The sequence below is a fragment of the Diabrotica virgifera genome, chromosome 10 (assembly GCF_917563875.1).
Source record: "Diabrotica virgifera virgifera chromosome 10, PGI_DIABVI_V3a".
NCBI classification, from domain to species: Eukaryota; Metazoa; Arthropoda; class Insecta; order Coleoptera; family Chrysomelidae; genus Diabrotica; species Diabrotica virgifera.
Genome location: NC_065452.1, coordinates 30,110,293 through 30,124,667, shown reverse-complemented (window position 1 = coordinate 30,124,667; position 14,375 = coordinate 30,110,293). Strand labels below are relative to the sequence as shown.

The 14,375-nt window shown below is 30.0% G+C and overlaps 1 protein-coding gene across 1 annotated transcript in view; it reads right to left on the bottom strand.

Annotated features, from left to right (window-relative positions):
- Positions 1-14,375, bottom strand: part of LOC126893173 (apoptosis inhibitor 5-like) — a 65,598-nt gene that overhangs the window by 12,956 nt on the left and 38,267 nt on the right. Inside the window, exon 7 of the mRNA XM_050663127.1 lies at positions 5,451-5,619. Coding sequence (XP_050519084.1) covers positions 5,451-5,619 — 169 coding nt within the window. The remainder of the gene's footprint in view (positions 1-5,450; positions 5,620-14,375) is intronic.

Below are 14,375 nucleotides of genomic sequence, written 5' to 3'. Positions count from 1 at the left end.
GATGAAAATTGTTATTGCTAGTAGCACATTTTTGTTATACTCCACTAGCAGAAAAACCATATTAATCAGTTCCTCATTAGAAAAACTCATATTAGTAATGGTAACAAAGGAACTGGAACTATAAAAATAGTATAATATCAGATTTTTAAGCAAATTTAGTACCATAGCCAACAAGGATGTTTTGGATGTTTTTATTAATATTTTAGGCACCAACAATCTTAAGTATTGGATTAAAGCACTTAGGTATAGGGAATGCTTAAGAAATAAAAAAGTACCATAAAATATCATTTCATTACAATAATAAAATACAGGATGTTCCAGCTAAGAAAACTCAGAAAATACTCATTCCGAGTTTCGACCAACCCTGTATACTAAAATTAAACCTATTTCGCTATACTATTAATGTTTAACAATAGTAGACTATATTAAAAATCGTTTGAACATAAATAGAATTTTCATGTAAAATCGCTACAATTCTACGGGGTGTCAATGCTGATACGAAATTAACAAAAAAACGTAATTATCGTTGAAATTTAAACTACCTCGTATAATATTACAAAACCCTACATTTTATGAAAGAAGGCATCAAGGAGAATCCAAAAATGTAAAAATATATATAGGGTGTTTCATTTAAAAAAACATAAGTTTGTGTCACCCTGTCCCTGTGCCCCAACTTTTACCTAAATAACACTTTTTTCGTATCTCTTACGGCAAACGAGTAATTGGACTTTGTCACACTAATGCCCCAACCTGTCTACTCGTAGCTCTATAGTTATTGCAGTTTACATGTTCTTTGTATACCTATTGGCACGATGATATTGTTGTGCCAGTATTTAGGGATTGTTTGTTTTCCCACGCCTTTATGCACTTTCTTACTGTATTTTACCATTTCCGGTTCAAGTTTATCATATCCACCTGCCTTGTGCGCGCAAAAATAAAATAAAAGAAAAACCTTTTACTGCATTTAACTATGTATATTTTTCACAATGGGGAACTTCTATAACTAATATTAACAAAAAAAAACATGATGGATTATTTGGAATGCACTTCAAAAAGTGTTAGCATTGATGGTTTAGCTATGTATATTTTTCTATTTACATACCATTTGTACATTTAACTATGTAAATTTTTCACAATGGGGAACTTCTATAACTAATATTAACAAAAAAACATGATGGGTTATTTGGAATGCCCTTCAAAAGCATTTAACTATGTAAATTTTTCACAATGGGGAACTTCTATAACTAATATTAACAAAAAGAAAACATGATGGGTTATTTGGAATGCCCTTCAAAAAGTGTTAGCATTGATGGTTAACTATGTGTATTTTTCTATTTACATAACATTTCGCACCTCCGCTCAAAGAGTGTCATAAGCCAAAAAAGCAAAGTTTCGAGAAAACGACGTTTAAAGTTTGTCCTACAACATTTTCGGGTTTAATTCAAAAACTATTAAAATTAGAATAATAACTATTGTAGTCAGTTACAATGGTTTTTGAAGCTCTATAAAATAGCGTATAAGTATATTAAAAATATTTAAATAAAAATATTTTTTTTTTGAGTTGTGACACTATAACAGATAAAATAACGAAAAATTTACAAAATATATTATTTATCAAAAGTGACACTTGCAGTACAGAATATAATATCATTATTATTATCTGGTTAACAGACTTATCCTTTTTAATGATTAACTTTAAATACAAGTAACAACATTAAACAAAAAATACTGCAAAAAGAAAGATAAATAAGTGATAAATGTGTCACTTTTTTGAGCACAAACGCAGATTGTTTTGAATAAAGTAATCACATATACTGTCTTAACTCGACAAACGACGCTTTATACACATATTAGATGGACAAATGCTTTGCACAAGTCGATACGTGACACTGTTTATGTTTGGTGCGTCGTTCATTTTGGATAATAGTATAATGACACGAGTGTCATCTAACGATAAATACTTGGCCCATAGACATGACACTTTGTGAGATAGGAGTTTACAGTTTTATTAAACTGTTGGTGCAATTAAACCGATTTTAAAATTTTTTGAGTTATGACACTCTTTGAGGGAAGGTGCGATTTGTACCAGGTGTCCCAATAAGAATGGCTCTCGGCCATATCTCAGGAACCGTATATACTACAGCTTTGGGAAAAAATTTTTTATAACAGAAGTTGCCTCGAGAAAAGCCTGGAAATTATTTTCATAATTGTAAGTCCACCGCTAGAGGGCGTAATTGAATATCAAAAATTAAAAAAACGAAATTTTACAAAATTTGCCCAATGAAACGGCACTGGAAATCTGATCATCGTATTCTTCATACAATTCTGCGTATATTTTATTTCAAAAGTTTAAGTCTACCTGTGCAAGTAAGAGGTGGGGGTGAGTGGGAACCTTGTTATGAAAAAATCGCTGTAAGTCCGGTTCTGCTTAATCAATTTTTGCAAACTTGATCTTGTTGAAAACAGCTCTTTTTCGTCAATGTAATAGTTATAATTTGGAAACAACCTATTACGTTATATGCCGGCTAGGAGGCGCTCTTTATTTTTTCTTAGAAATCTAGTTTTCTTTGGAAAATATTAAATACAAGTATGTATTTTTTTTCCTGTATTATAAAATTAGACTAAATTAGCAACAGAATACCGAAAACCGCATGTCGATACCTTTTTTCTATCTCGAGATATCTTAAGAAACGTGTAAATTTTAAACATAACTGTTGCTGTCATATAAGTGGAAATATATAGAAGCAAGTAGTGTGCTATGGAAAAAAACAAAGGAACATTGTCCAGATGTCACCGTATATAATGAATCAAAACAACAATAACACTATAAAATATAACAAAAAATGAGTGTGTGTACTTTGTACGCGTGTAAGAAGTTATACTTCTATTATTATGATTTTAACGAAATAAATATATTTTAAACAGTTTAATTTTATTTTTATTTAAATATTACACTAATTTTAATACTTAAAATAATACCAATACTTAGAAACAGCGTTAATATGTAAATTTTTATGAATTGTTGCCTCCGCGCATTTGCTTTTCTTTCGATGAATCGTAGAAGATGTAAAAACGTCAGATTTTCTACACAAATTTTTAATTTTTATTTCACTATTTTTTAATACTAATTATCCTATTCCTATACTAAGATAAATACATATCTACTATATCCTATCCTAAGATAAATACATAACTGTTATTGTCACCGGTAAACTAAGTTAAGGAAAATCTACTCTTGAAAGAGTAAATGCTTGCATCGAAAATGATGGGCAGCAATTTGAACATTTAGGTCGTCACTAAGTAGTTGTCTTTATTGTTAACAGAGACAAAAGTGGGTTTATAGTTGTACTGACTTTTTAAATTAAATAGTTTTTATATATATTTTTGGACTTATTAATATAGAAAAATATAATTTGTGTATACATACTTTGTACGCATGTTAGAAGTTACACTTCTATTAAAATTGGGTAGAAAATCTGACGTTTTTTAGATTTTCTACGATTCTACGTATTAACGTTATTTTAATATTTGGTAATATTTTAAGTATTAAAATTAGTTTAATATTTAAATTAAAATGCAATTAAAATGAAAATTAAACTAAAATAAATTTATTATATACGGTGACAACTGGAAAATGTTTCTTTGTTTTTTCCATAGCACACTACTGGCTTCTATATATTTCCACTTATATGACAGCAACAGTTATGTTTAAAATTTACACGTTTCTTAGATATCTCGAGATAGAAAAAAGGTATCGAGATGCGGTTTTCGGTATTCTGTTGCTAATTTAGTCTAATTTTGTAATACAGGAAAAAAAATACATACTTACATTTAATATTTTCCAAAGAAAACTAGATTTCTAAAAAAAAAATAAAATAGCGCCTCCTAGCCGGCATATTACGTAATGGGCTGTTTCCAAATTATAACTAATACATTGACGAAAAAGAGCTGTTTTCAACAAGACCAAGTTTGCAAAAATCGATTAAACAGAACCGGACTTACAGCGATTTTTTCATAACAACGTTCCCACTCACCCCCACCTCTTATTTGCACAGGTAGACTTAAACTTGTGAAATAAAATATACGCAGAATTTTATGAAGAATACTATGATCGGATTTCCAGTGCCCTTTCATTAGGCAAATTTTGTAAAATTTCGATTTTTTAATTTTTGATATTAAATTACGCCCTCTAGCAGTGGACTTACAATTATGAAAATAATTTCCAGGTTTTTCTCGAGGCAACTTTTGTTATAAATTTTTTTTTCCCAAAGTTGTACTATAAACGGTTCCTGAGATATGGCCGAGAGCCATTCTTATTGGGACACCCGTACATTTAACTATGTAAATTTTTCACAATGGGGAACTTCTATAACTAATATTAACAAAAAAACATGATGTGTTATTTGGAATGCCCTTCAAAAAGTGTTAGCATTGATGGGTTAACTACGTATATTTTTCTATTTACATAACATTTGTACATTTAACTATGTAAATTTTTCACAATGGGGAACTTCTAAAACTAATATTAACAAAAAAAACATGATGGGTTATTTGGAATGTCCTTCAAAAACAATAGCATTGATGAGTTAACCGATTTTAAAAATTTTTGAGTTATGACACTCTTTGAGGGGAGGTGCGATTTGTACATTTAACTATGTAAATTTTTCACAATGGGGAACTTTTATAACTAATATTAACAAAAAAAAACATGATGGGATATTTGGAATGTCCTTCAAAAACAATAGCATTGATGAGTTAACCGGTTTTAAAATTTTTTGAGTTATGACACTCTTTGAGGGGAGGTGCGATTTGTACATTTAACTATGTAAATTTTTCACAATGAGGAACTTCTATAACTAATATTAACAAAAAAAACATGATGGTTTATTTGGATTGTCCTTCAAAAACTGTTAGCATTGATGAGTTAACCGGTTTTAAAATTTTTTGAGTTATGAAACTCTTTGAGGGGAGGTGCGATTTGTACATTTAACTATGTAAATTTTTCACAATGGGGAACTTCTATAACTAATATTAACAAAAAAAAACATGATGGGTTATTTGGAATGCCCTTCAAAAAGTGTTAGCATTGATGGGTTAACTACGTTTATTTTTCTATTTACATAACATTTGTACATTTAACTATGTAAATTTTTCACAATGGGGAACTTCTATAACTAATATTAACAAAAAAAACATGATGGGTTATTTGGAATGTCATTCAAAAAGTGTTAGCATTGATGGATTAACTACGTATATTTTCTATTTACATAACATTTGTACATTTAACTATGTAAATTTTTCACAATGGGGAACTTCTATAACTAATATTAACAAAAAAAAAAACATGATGGGATATTTGGAATGCCCTTCAAAAAGTGTTAGCATTGATGGGTTAACTGTTAGTTAATTGCTGAATTTTGATACATACACAAACTTTTACATGTACTCACCGTAGCTTTGGAAATTATTGCTAAACTTCCCACTAGGTGGCGTATACAATTTCATATTTTCAGAACCTTTATTTGTTCTTATATGCTTATGACTTATTTGATTACCATTACTTGAGTTAAAGTCGATAGGAGCATATCTTTTCTGTGTACTTAGCAGTTTTATTGGTTCCTAAAAAATATGTAATAATTTAGAATAACGTTAAAAAGAACATGTTAAAAATGTTGTCTATGTAAATCCATTTCAAATTTTTGGTAAAGTGAATTAAATGAAAAAACAAGTACAAGAAATCCTAGAGCATAACAGCACACAAAATTCAGATTCAACAAAGCAGAAAATTCTATAAAAGAATAAAAGAAAGCACGCAGTCATTTAGACCAAAATTGATGATATGCAAAGACAAGGACGGAGAACTACTAACAGAGAAACAAAAAATTATAATAAGATGGAAAGAACACTTCCGAGGAAAGCCTAAATGCAGACAATGAAAATGATCAAAACGAGACAATATATTATATGGCTGAACAGAACATTGAAAATCCGAGTTATGAAGAAGTAGTTCAAATAAAAAAAGACTAAAAACCATAAAGCGCCAGGAACGGACGGAATTTCGGCAGAATTATCAAAACATGGAGGATCCGACCTCTGGGGAAGAATTCATTACCTAATAACATTAACATGGACCAAGAAGCAAATGTCGGAGGAATGGACAGAATGGACGTATACAGAATGCCAGAATTATACGCCAATTACATTGCTAAATGTAATATACAAAATCCTTTCTGATATATACAAAACACCGTCTAGTTGGAACTTTACCGCGCTGAGCAGATGGGACGTGAATTATAAATTGTCAAATTCCCTCATCTTCTTTAGTCTCAGCATCCGTTATGGCTTGCAAATTTTAGAAGCCTCGGAGGTGTAACCAGAGAAGGTTCCCATTGTTTTCAGTCTAGTGGGATGTAGAGTAATAGTTTTGATATTGTTTTATGTGCTATTAGATTGAAAACTTAGTCTTTTGCTAGCAGTTGCCGCTAGGGCATCCATGTCATTTCGTTCGTTGCAGTTCGTAACTGCACGCCGGGATCTGTCCTGGTTGGGTCAGAGTGAGCAGCATATGTGCCTCCTGATGAAACTAGTACTAATAAGTTTCGAAACCGGTAGAGGTGCTTGCAGCACTTTTTGATTGAACTAGAATATGATGCGGCTGTAGTTTCGTGTTGCAACGAAATTGAAAATGGTTATTCATTGTTGATTGTAAGTCTTTTCATTTATTTCATTTTAACAAAAATTTAAAAAGGGAATTTTGTAAACTTTTCTAGAACTATTCATAGGTTTAAAGGATAACTGAATATTACACCTATATGTAGGGGTATGATACAATAAATCTTTGATCATGACAACATATAAGATCATGACAACAATTATAAGAAATCGGCTAACCAGATAAACAGAAAAAAACCTAGAACCGTATTAACAGGGATTTAGAAAAGGGAGATCAACAATAGATGCAATCCACGTTTTAACGCAAACAATCGAAAAAAGTTACGAGCATGGCATAGAATTGCACATATTGTTTATTGATTTCCAATAGGCTTTCGACAGCATCTATAGAAAACAGCTACTAAAACAAATGGGAAATATGAATATACCTGCAAAGTTAATAAGATTGACCAGAATGACAATCAAGGACTCGACAGCAAAGGTTAAAACAGTGGATGGTGAAACAAGGAATATCAACATAGAACATGGGCTAAGACAAGGTGACAGCCTATCGACAACTCTCTTTAATATAGCCTTGGCGGGAGTAATTAGAAACACAGGGCTAACATAAAAGACAATAACCCAAAGCTCGACACAAAAAATAGGGTATGCAGATGACCTAGGAGTGATAGCCCGTGGTAAGAGAAGTCTAGAAGGTGCACTGCTAACATTGACTAGAGAGGCAAAAATCAGGGAGTTAATATCAATCAGAGAAAAAAAATACTTTATAAGTACGAGAAGTCGAGACCAAATAAATGGAATAAAAGAAAAAATAAGAATAAATGATCATGTATTCTAAAGAGCTGATTGCTTTAAAGACTTAGGCGTGATAGTAGGTGGGCAAAACAGAAGAAGCATAGAGATAAATGAAAGAATTAAATCAGGGTACAGGACATTTTGGAAATACCACAACCTACTTAAAGATAAAAACCTGGGCAAGAAAACAAAGACAAAGATATATAGAGCGGCAATTACAGTCATCACCTATAGAGCAGAAGCAACGTGCCTTACAAAAAAAAAAGATGAAGAAAAACTGAGAATAATAGAAAGACAGATCAAGGAGAAATACTAATTCTGATGAATCACGAAATAAGAAATCTAACGGAAGGAGAAGACATAGTGAAATTCATTAAGACACAAAGACTAAAATGGTTAGGCCACATCCAAAGAAGAGGAGCGGATAAACTAATTAGGCAGATACCAAATTGGACGCCAGTAATAAACAGACCTAGAGGAAGACCGAAAATAAGATGGGAAGATCAACTGCGAGAGGATATATCCAATATGGAAATTACAGTCTGGAGAAAAAATACAGAATAGGAAAGAATGGAAACAGATCACAGAGAAAGCAAAAAAACAAGAAAATCTATAAAGGATAATAAAGAGGACTTATGCGGACCAATCCACCGCATGTAATGGATTAAAAGAGCACATGAACCTTAGCGACCTATACTCTACTAGAGTCACCGGTCTATACAGGGTGTTAGTAAATAAGTATGAAAAACTTTAAGGGATAATTCTACATGAAACAATAATGGTAGTTTGCTCTATAAACGTATGTCCGCAAATGCTTTGTTTCCGAGATACAGAGTGTTGAAATATTTCAAACTGCCAATTTTTTTATTGCTCTAAGACCGGTTGAGATATGAAAATTACATTTGGTGGGTGTCAAGAGGTAGTTATTGAGAATCTTTTGGCAAACAAATAACAATTTTATATTCATCATTGGTGCGCCTACGGGTAATGGTCTGAATTTTTTTAAAGAAAAAAATGGTATACCACTGAGATATTTCAAATTAAAAATTATTTTTGTATTCCACGTTTAATTTATGAAAAAGAACCTTTCTTGTTTTTTTTCCTCTGGTGCACCTTTTTTATGCGAAGAAATAAAACATTTTCGAGCGTATTTTTCATTTCTTAATACATTATCAAGAACTCTGCAATATAATAATACCAAAGTAAAACAATAACAGAAAATATTACTAAAAAAATTTTAACTAGGTGCAAAGTTACAACAAATGTTCAAAAGTACCTCCTTTAAAGGTGACAGAATAATTTTATATTCACCATTGGCGCCCTTACACGTAATAGTCTGAATTTTTTAAAGAAAAAAAAAATAGTACGCCACTGAGAAACGTAAAATTAAAAATAATTTTTGAATTCCTCGTTCAATTTACGACAAAAAATAATTCTTTTCTTTTTTTTCATATGCGGCGCCGTTTTTATACAAAAAAATAAAACATCTTAACGCTTACAAATTATTTGAGGTAGATTCCATATGCATAGAAACTTATTTCAAATACTTTGTAAACGTTAAGATATTTTATTTTTTTACATAAAAACGGCACCTCATATGAAAAAAAGACAAAAACAATTTTTTGTCGTAAATTGAAGTGGAATTCAAAAATGATTTTTAATTTGACATATCTCAGCGGCGTACTATTTTTGAAGTTATACTTCTTTACGATCGAGAGTGAAATTTTATAATTCCGGGCGCATGCGCACGCAGACAGTATGTAGTTCGTTGCTAATCTTTCAAGATATGTATGTATCAGCGCTGTCAGCGCAAATAAGTCATTGAAATGATATATTAGTGTATTTAGTAAATGTATTATTTATTATAATTTTTGTGTCTTTGGATTTGTCTTCCTCGAAAGTAAGAAAATAAAATATCTATTATAACATTTTTATACTTCACTTGATATACAGTATGTCCCTGTAAGTTGTATCCATATGGAAAACTTTTTTATTATTAATTTTACGAAAAAAAGTTATTCTTTATAAAAGGCTCTGCATGGTCCAAAACCTAAGATTTAACCATCAAATATCAAATTTTTTGAATATTATACGAGGTATGTCAAAAAGTTTGAATTTCACTCAGGAGTAAAGTAGCTTTATTTTTCACAGTATTGAAAACTGCTATTATGAAAAGTTGTTTGGAATTAAAAACTGTATTCTAGTATGCAATTACGTCATTCTAATTGAAAAATATTTTTTTTGAAAAATTATGGATAACTAACATTATTTTCAGTTATTTTAATTCAGATAACTCTTTTATTATTAATTATACGAAAAAAGTAATTCTTAATAAAAAGTTCTGCATGGTCTAAAATCTAAAATACAACCATCTTATGTCAAATTTTATCAATTTTATACGAGGTATGTCAAAAAATATGAATTTCGCTCAAGAGTAAAATACGTTTATTTTTCACAATATCGAAAATTGTTATTATGAAAAGTTATTTAGAATTAAAAACTATGTTTCAGTATGTAATTACATCCTTTTAATTGAAATATTCTGAACTATAAAGGTACTTTACTTTTGATCTAAATTTATCTTTTTTGACATACCTCGTATAAAATTGATAAAATTTGATATAAGATGGTTGTATTTTAAGTTTTAGACCATCCAGAACTTTTTATTAAGAATCACTTTTTTTCGTAAAATTAATAATAAAAGAGTTATCAGAATTGAAATAACTGAAAAAATAATGATAGTTATCCATAATTTTTCAAAAAAAAATTTTCAATTAGAAGGATGTAATTGCATATTAGAATATAGTTTTTAATTCCAAACAACTTTTCATAATAGCAATTTCCAATATTACGAAAAATAAAGCTACTTTACTCTTGAGTGAAATTCAAACTTTTTGACATACCTCGTATAATATTCAAAAAATTTGATATTTGATGGTTAAATCTTAGGTTTTTGACCACGCAGAGCTTTTTATAAAGAATAACTTTTTTTCGTAAAATTAATAATAAACAAGTTTTCCATATGGATACAACTTACAGGGACATACTGTATTTGTCACCGTGATGTGTAATTACCGAGACCACTTACAAGGGGCTTGATAGCTTGGTTGGTAGATCATTGGACCAGAGATCGAGAGGTCCAGGGTTCAAATCCAGGACTATTCAGATTCTTTTTTTTATTTTTGGTATCGTTTTAATAAATTTTTTTTAAAAGTGGTAGGTAAGAAAGTTAGTTTAATATTTAAATAAAATACAAATAACCTGTTAAGGATATTTTTTTCGTTGAAATTATACAGGGTTTTTCATTGGGAAACGAAAATACTATAATGGTGAATAGAGGTCACCAAGGCGGTTCTAGGTATACTAAATTTTTTGCCCTACGACTTTTATATCCGAGTTACAGGGTGTTTTATCGATTTTGCTCATTTCTTTCCTAAGCCATAACTTTAGAACCACTCTGTATATTTTTTTAATATTTGGTACACATATCTATCATTCAAAACCCAAACGACCGACATACTAATCACAACGAAAATCCAGGTCCGTATTAACAAAAAATTATAAAATAATTGTGACCTTAAAACAACACCCTGTATATGGAAATTTTGAAAATCTGTTTGCATATTTAAAAAGAGCACAAAAAACTAAGTCTAATAGTTCGCTTCGATTTTTCGGCCAGACAATTTTTTGACTTTAATTTTGAAATTATATTAAATTTTTTTAAGAACTCCACATTAAAAAGCAGGTATTATTAACTTTTAATTATAAATTATTAAATTTATTAAATAAATACTCATTTTAAAATGAATCAATATTTATGTAACACATTCTAAAGACCCAATTATTAATCACAAGAAAAATCCAGGTCCGGATTAACAAAAAAACATAAAGTAATTGTGACCTTGAAACAACACCCTGTATATTGACATTTTCAAAAATTGTTTGCACATTTGAAAAGACCACAAAAATTCGAGTTTATAGATTTACTTTGATTTTTTGTGCAAAAATTTATTAACTTGAATTTTGAAATATATTCAAATTTATAAGAACCCTCAAATTAATAAGCAGCTTTTTAAAGCACTTTTATTAATAAATCATTCAAGTTCATGAATAAATACTAATTTTAAAAATAATCAGTTATTATTTACAGCATTAGAATGATTTACTTACTAATCACAAGAAAAATCCAGGTCCGTATTAACAACAAAATACAAAGTAATTCTGACCTTGAAAAACACCCTGGATATTGAAATTTTTAAAATACGTTTGAACACCTGAAGAGAGCACGAAAAACTAAGTTTAATGTCCCGCTTTAATTTTTTGTGCAGACAATTTAATGACATTACTTTTGAAATTATATCGAAATTTTTATTATGAGTTCCCAGAGTTCTTAAAAATTTCGACATAATTTCAAAATTAAATTCATTAAATTATCTGGCCAAAAAATTGAAGCTAACGATTAAACTTAGTTTTTTGTGCTCTTTTCATACCTATGTGCAAACAGATTTTGAAAATTTCAATATACAGGGTGTTGTTTCAAGGTTACAATTACTTTATATTGTTTTGTTAATCCGGACCTGGATTTTTGTTGTGATTTGTAACTGGGTCATTCGAATGTCGTAAATAAGTATCGATTATTTTTAAAATGGGTATTTATTTAATAACTTTAATAATTTATTGTTAAAAGTGCTTTAAAAATCTGCTTTTTAATTTCAGTGTTCTTAAAATTATCAATATATTTAATTTCATAATTAAAGTCATTAAATTTCCTTCACGAAAAATTAAAGCAAACCGATAAACTCAGATTTTTGTGGTCTTTTGAAATGTGCAAACAAATTTTGAAAATTTTAATATACAGGGTGTTGTTTCAAGGTCACAATTATTTTATTTTTTTGTTAATCCGGACCTGGATTTTCCTTGTGATTAATAATTGGGTCGTTCCAATGTGGTAAATAAGTATTGATTAATTTTAAAATAAGTATTTATTCAATAGCTTTAATAATTTATAATTAAAAGTTAATAATACCTTCTTTTTAATGCCAGAGTTCTTAACCCGCCGTTACACGCGTCTTCTATTGTGACGTAGTTGCACGCGTATGAGCGTCGCCCTCACCTACATAAATTCGACTTATTTCGAGAAAGAATGAATGTCAACATGTATAAATATAAAATGGGTTGTACTCACATATTATAGAAAGTCTCGTAAACCAATTTTTTTTATTAATTTAACAAAACAAAAGTAAAAATAATATAGATCAAAAGCAAGTTTTCAATTTCAGCAAGCCACTGAAGAAATTAACGTTCTTTACGCGAATTAATTTTACTAAAAATACAAATTAAAATTAACAACTGTTCTGAAGCTATTTCTTTGTGGCATTTATGTAATTAACTATTAATATTTTATATTTTGATAACGACGTCCGAGGTGGAATTCGAAACGTCAATAAAATCAATTTTTCAAGTTAAATATTGTGGCTTATTTCCCAATTAGAATAGGTAAATTTAAAAATGGGTTCTTAACCAGGGGCGCACCTAGAATTTTCCTCTGAGGGGAGGGGGGTTTGCTTGAGCACCGAAAGTTTTTTGTATTATTTGTGAAAGACAAGTTACATTTTCCTACCTTCTTTTATATATATTTCTATATGCTCTGGGTGGGATTTTAACCCCCAAACCCCCCCTCGGTGTGCCACTGTTCCTAACCTAATCCAAACAATAATATTTTAATTAAACCAACCTAAATATTAAATAAAAACCTAAAAGTTTCTTTGAGATAACAGAAACGTGATTTCACGGTGATTGCACGCGCAGTGAGGAATTCCCTCACTTGAAGAGGGATGTCTCTTCTTTCAACTATCACACAGCACACTGACCGCCTGAAATATTCTATAACTTTTTCATACCCTCTCATGAACCATGCTTAAGGCATTCCTGGGTGCTTAAGGTTATCGTATTAGTTTACACAATTTCATTGCTTATAAACAAATATGGTGAGGGATTCCCTCATAGCGCGTGTAATGGCGGGTTAAAAATTCAATATAATTTTAAAATGAAAGTCATAAAATTGTCTGGCCGAAAAATTGAAGCGAACGATTAGACTTAGTTTTTTGTGCTCTTTTCAAATATGCAAACAGATTTTCAGAATTTCAATATACAGGGTGTTGTTTTAAGGTCACAATTAGTTTATAATTTTTTGTTAATCCGGACCTGGATTTTTCTTGTGACTAGTATGTCGGTCATTTGGTTTTTGAATGAGACACATGTGTAGCAAATATCAAGAAAATATACAGGGTGGTTCTAAAGTTATGGCTTAGGAAAGAAATTGGCAAAATCGATAAAACACCCTGTAACTCGGTTATAAAAGTCGGTAGGGCAAAAAATGTAGTATACCTAGAACCGCCTCGGTGACCTCTATTCACAATTAAAGTATTTCCGTTTCCCAATGAAATACCCTGTATAATAGAAGTATAACTTCTTACGTGCGTAAAAAGTACACACACACATTCTTTTTTTTTTAATTCGAGTCATTACCCATACGCGCGCCAAAGGTGAATATAAAATTACTCTGTCACCTTTAAAGGAGGTAATTTTGAACATTTGTTGTAGCCTTGCACATAGTTAAAATCTTTTTAGAAATATTTTCTGTTATTGTTCTAGTTTGGCAATATTATATTGGAGAGTTCTTGTTAATGTATTACGAAATGAAAAATAAGCGCGAATGTTTTATTTTTTTTTTCATAAAAACGGTGCACCATATGAAAAAAAGAAAAGAAAGGTTCTTTATCATAAATTAAATGTGGAATACAAAAATAATTTTTAATTTGAAATATCTCAGTGGGGTACTAATTTTTTCTTTAAAAAAATTCAGACCATTACCCGTAGGCGCGCCAATGATGAATACAAAATTGTTA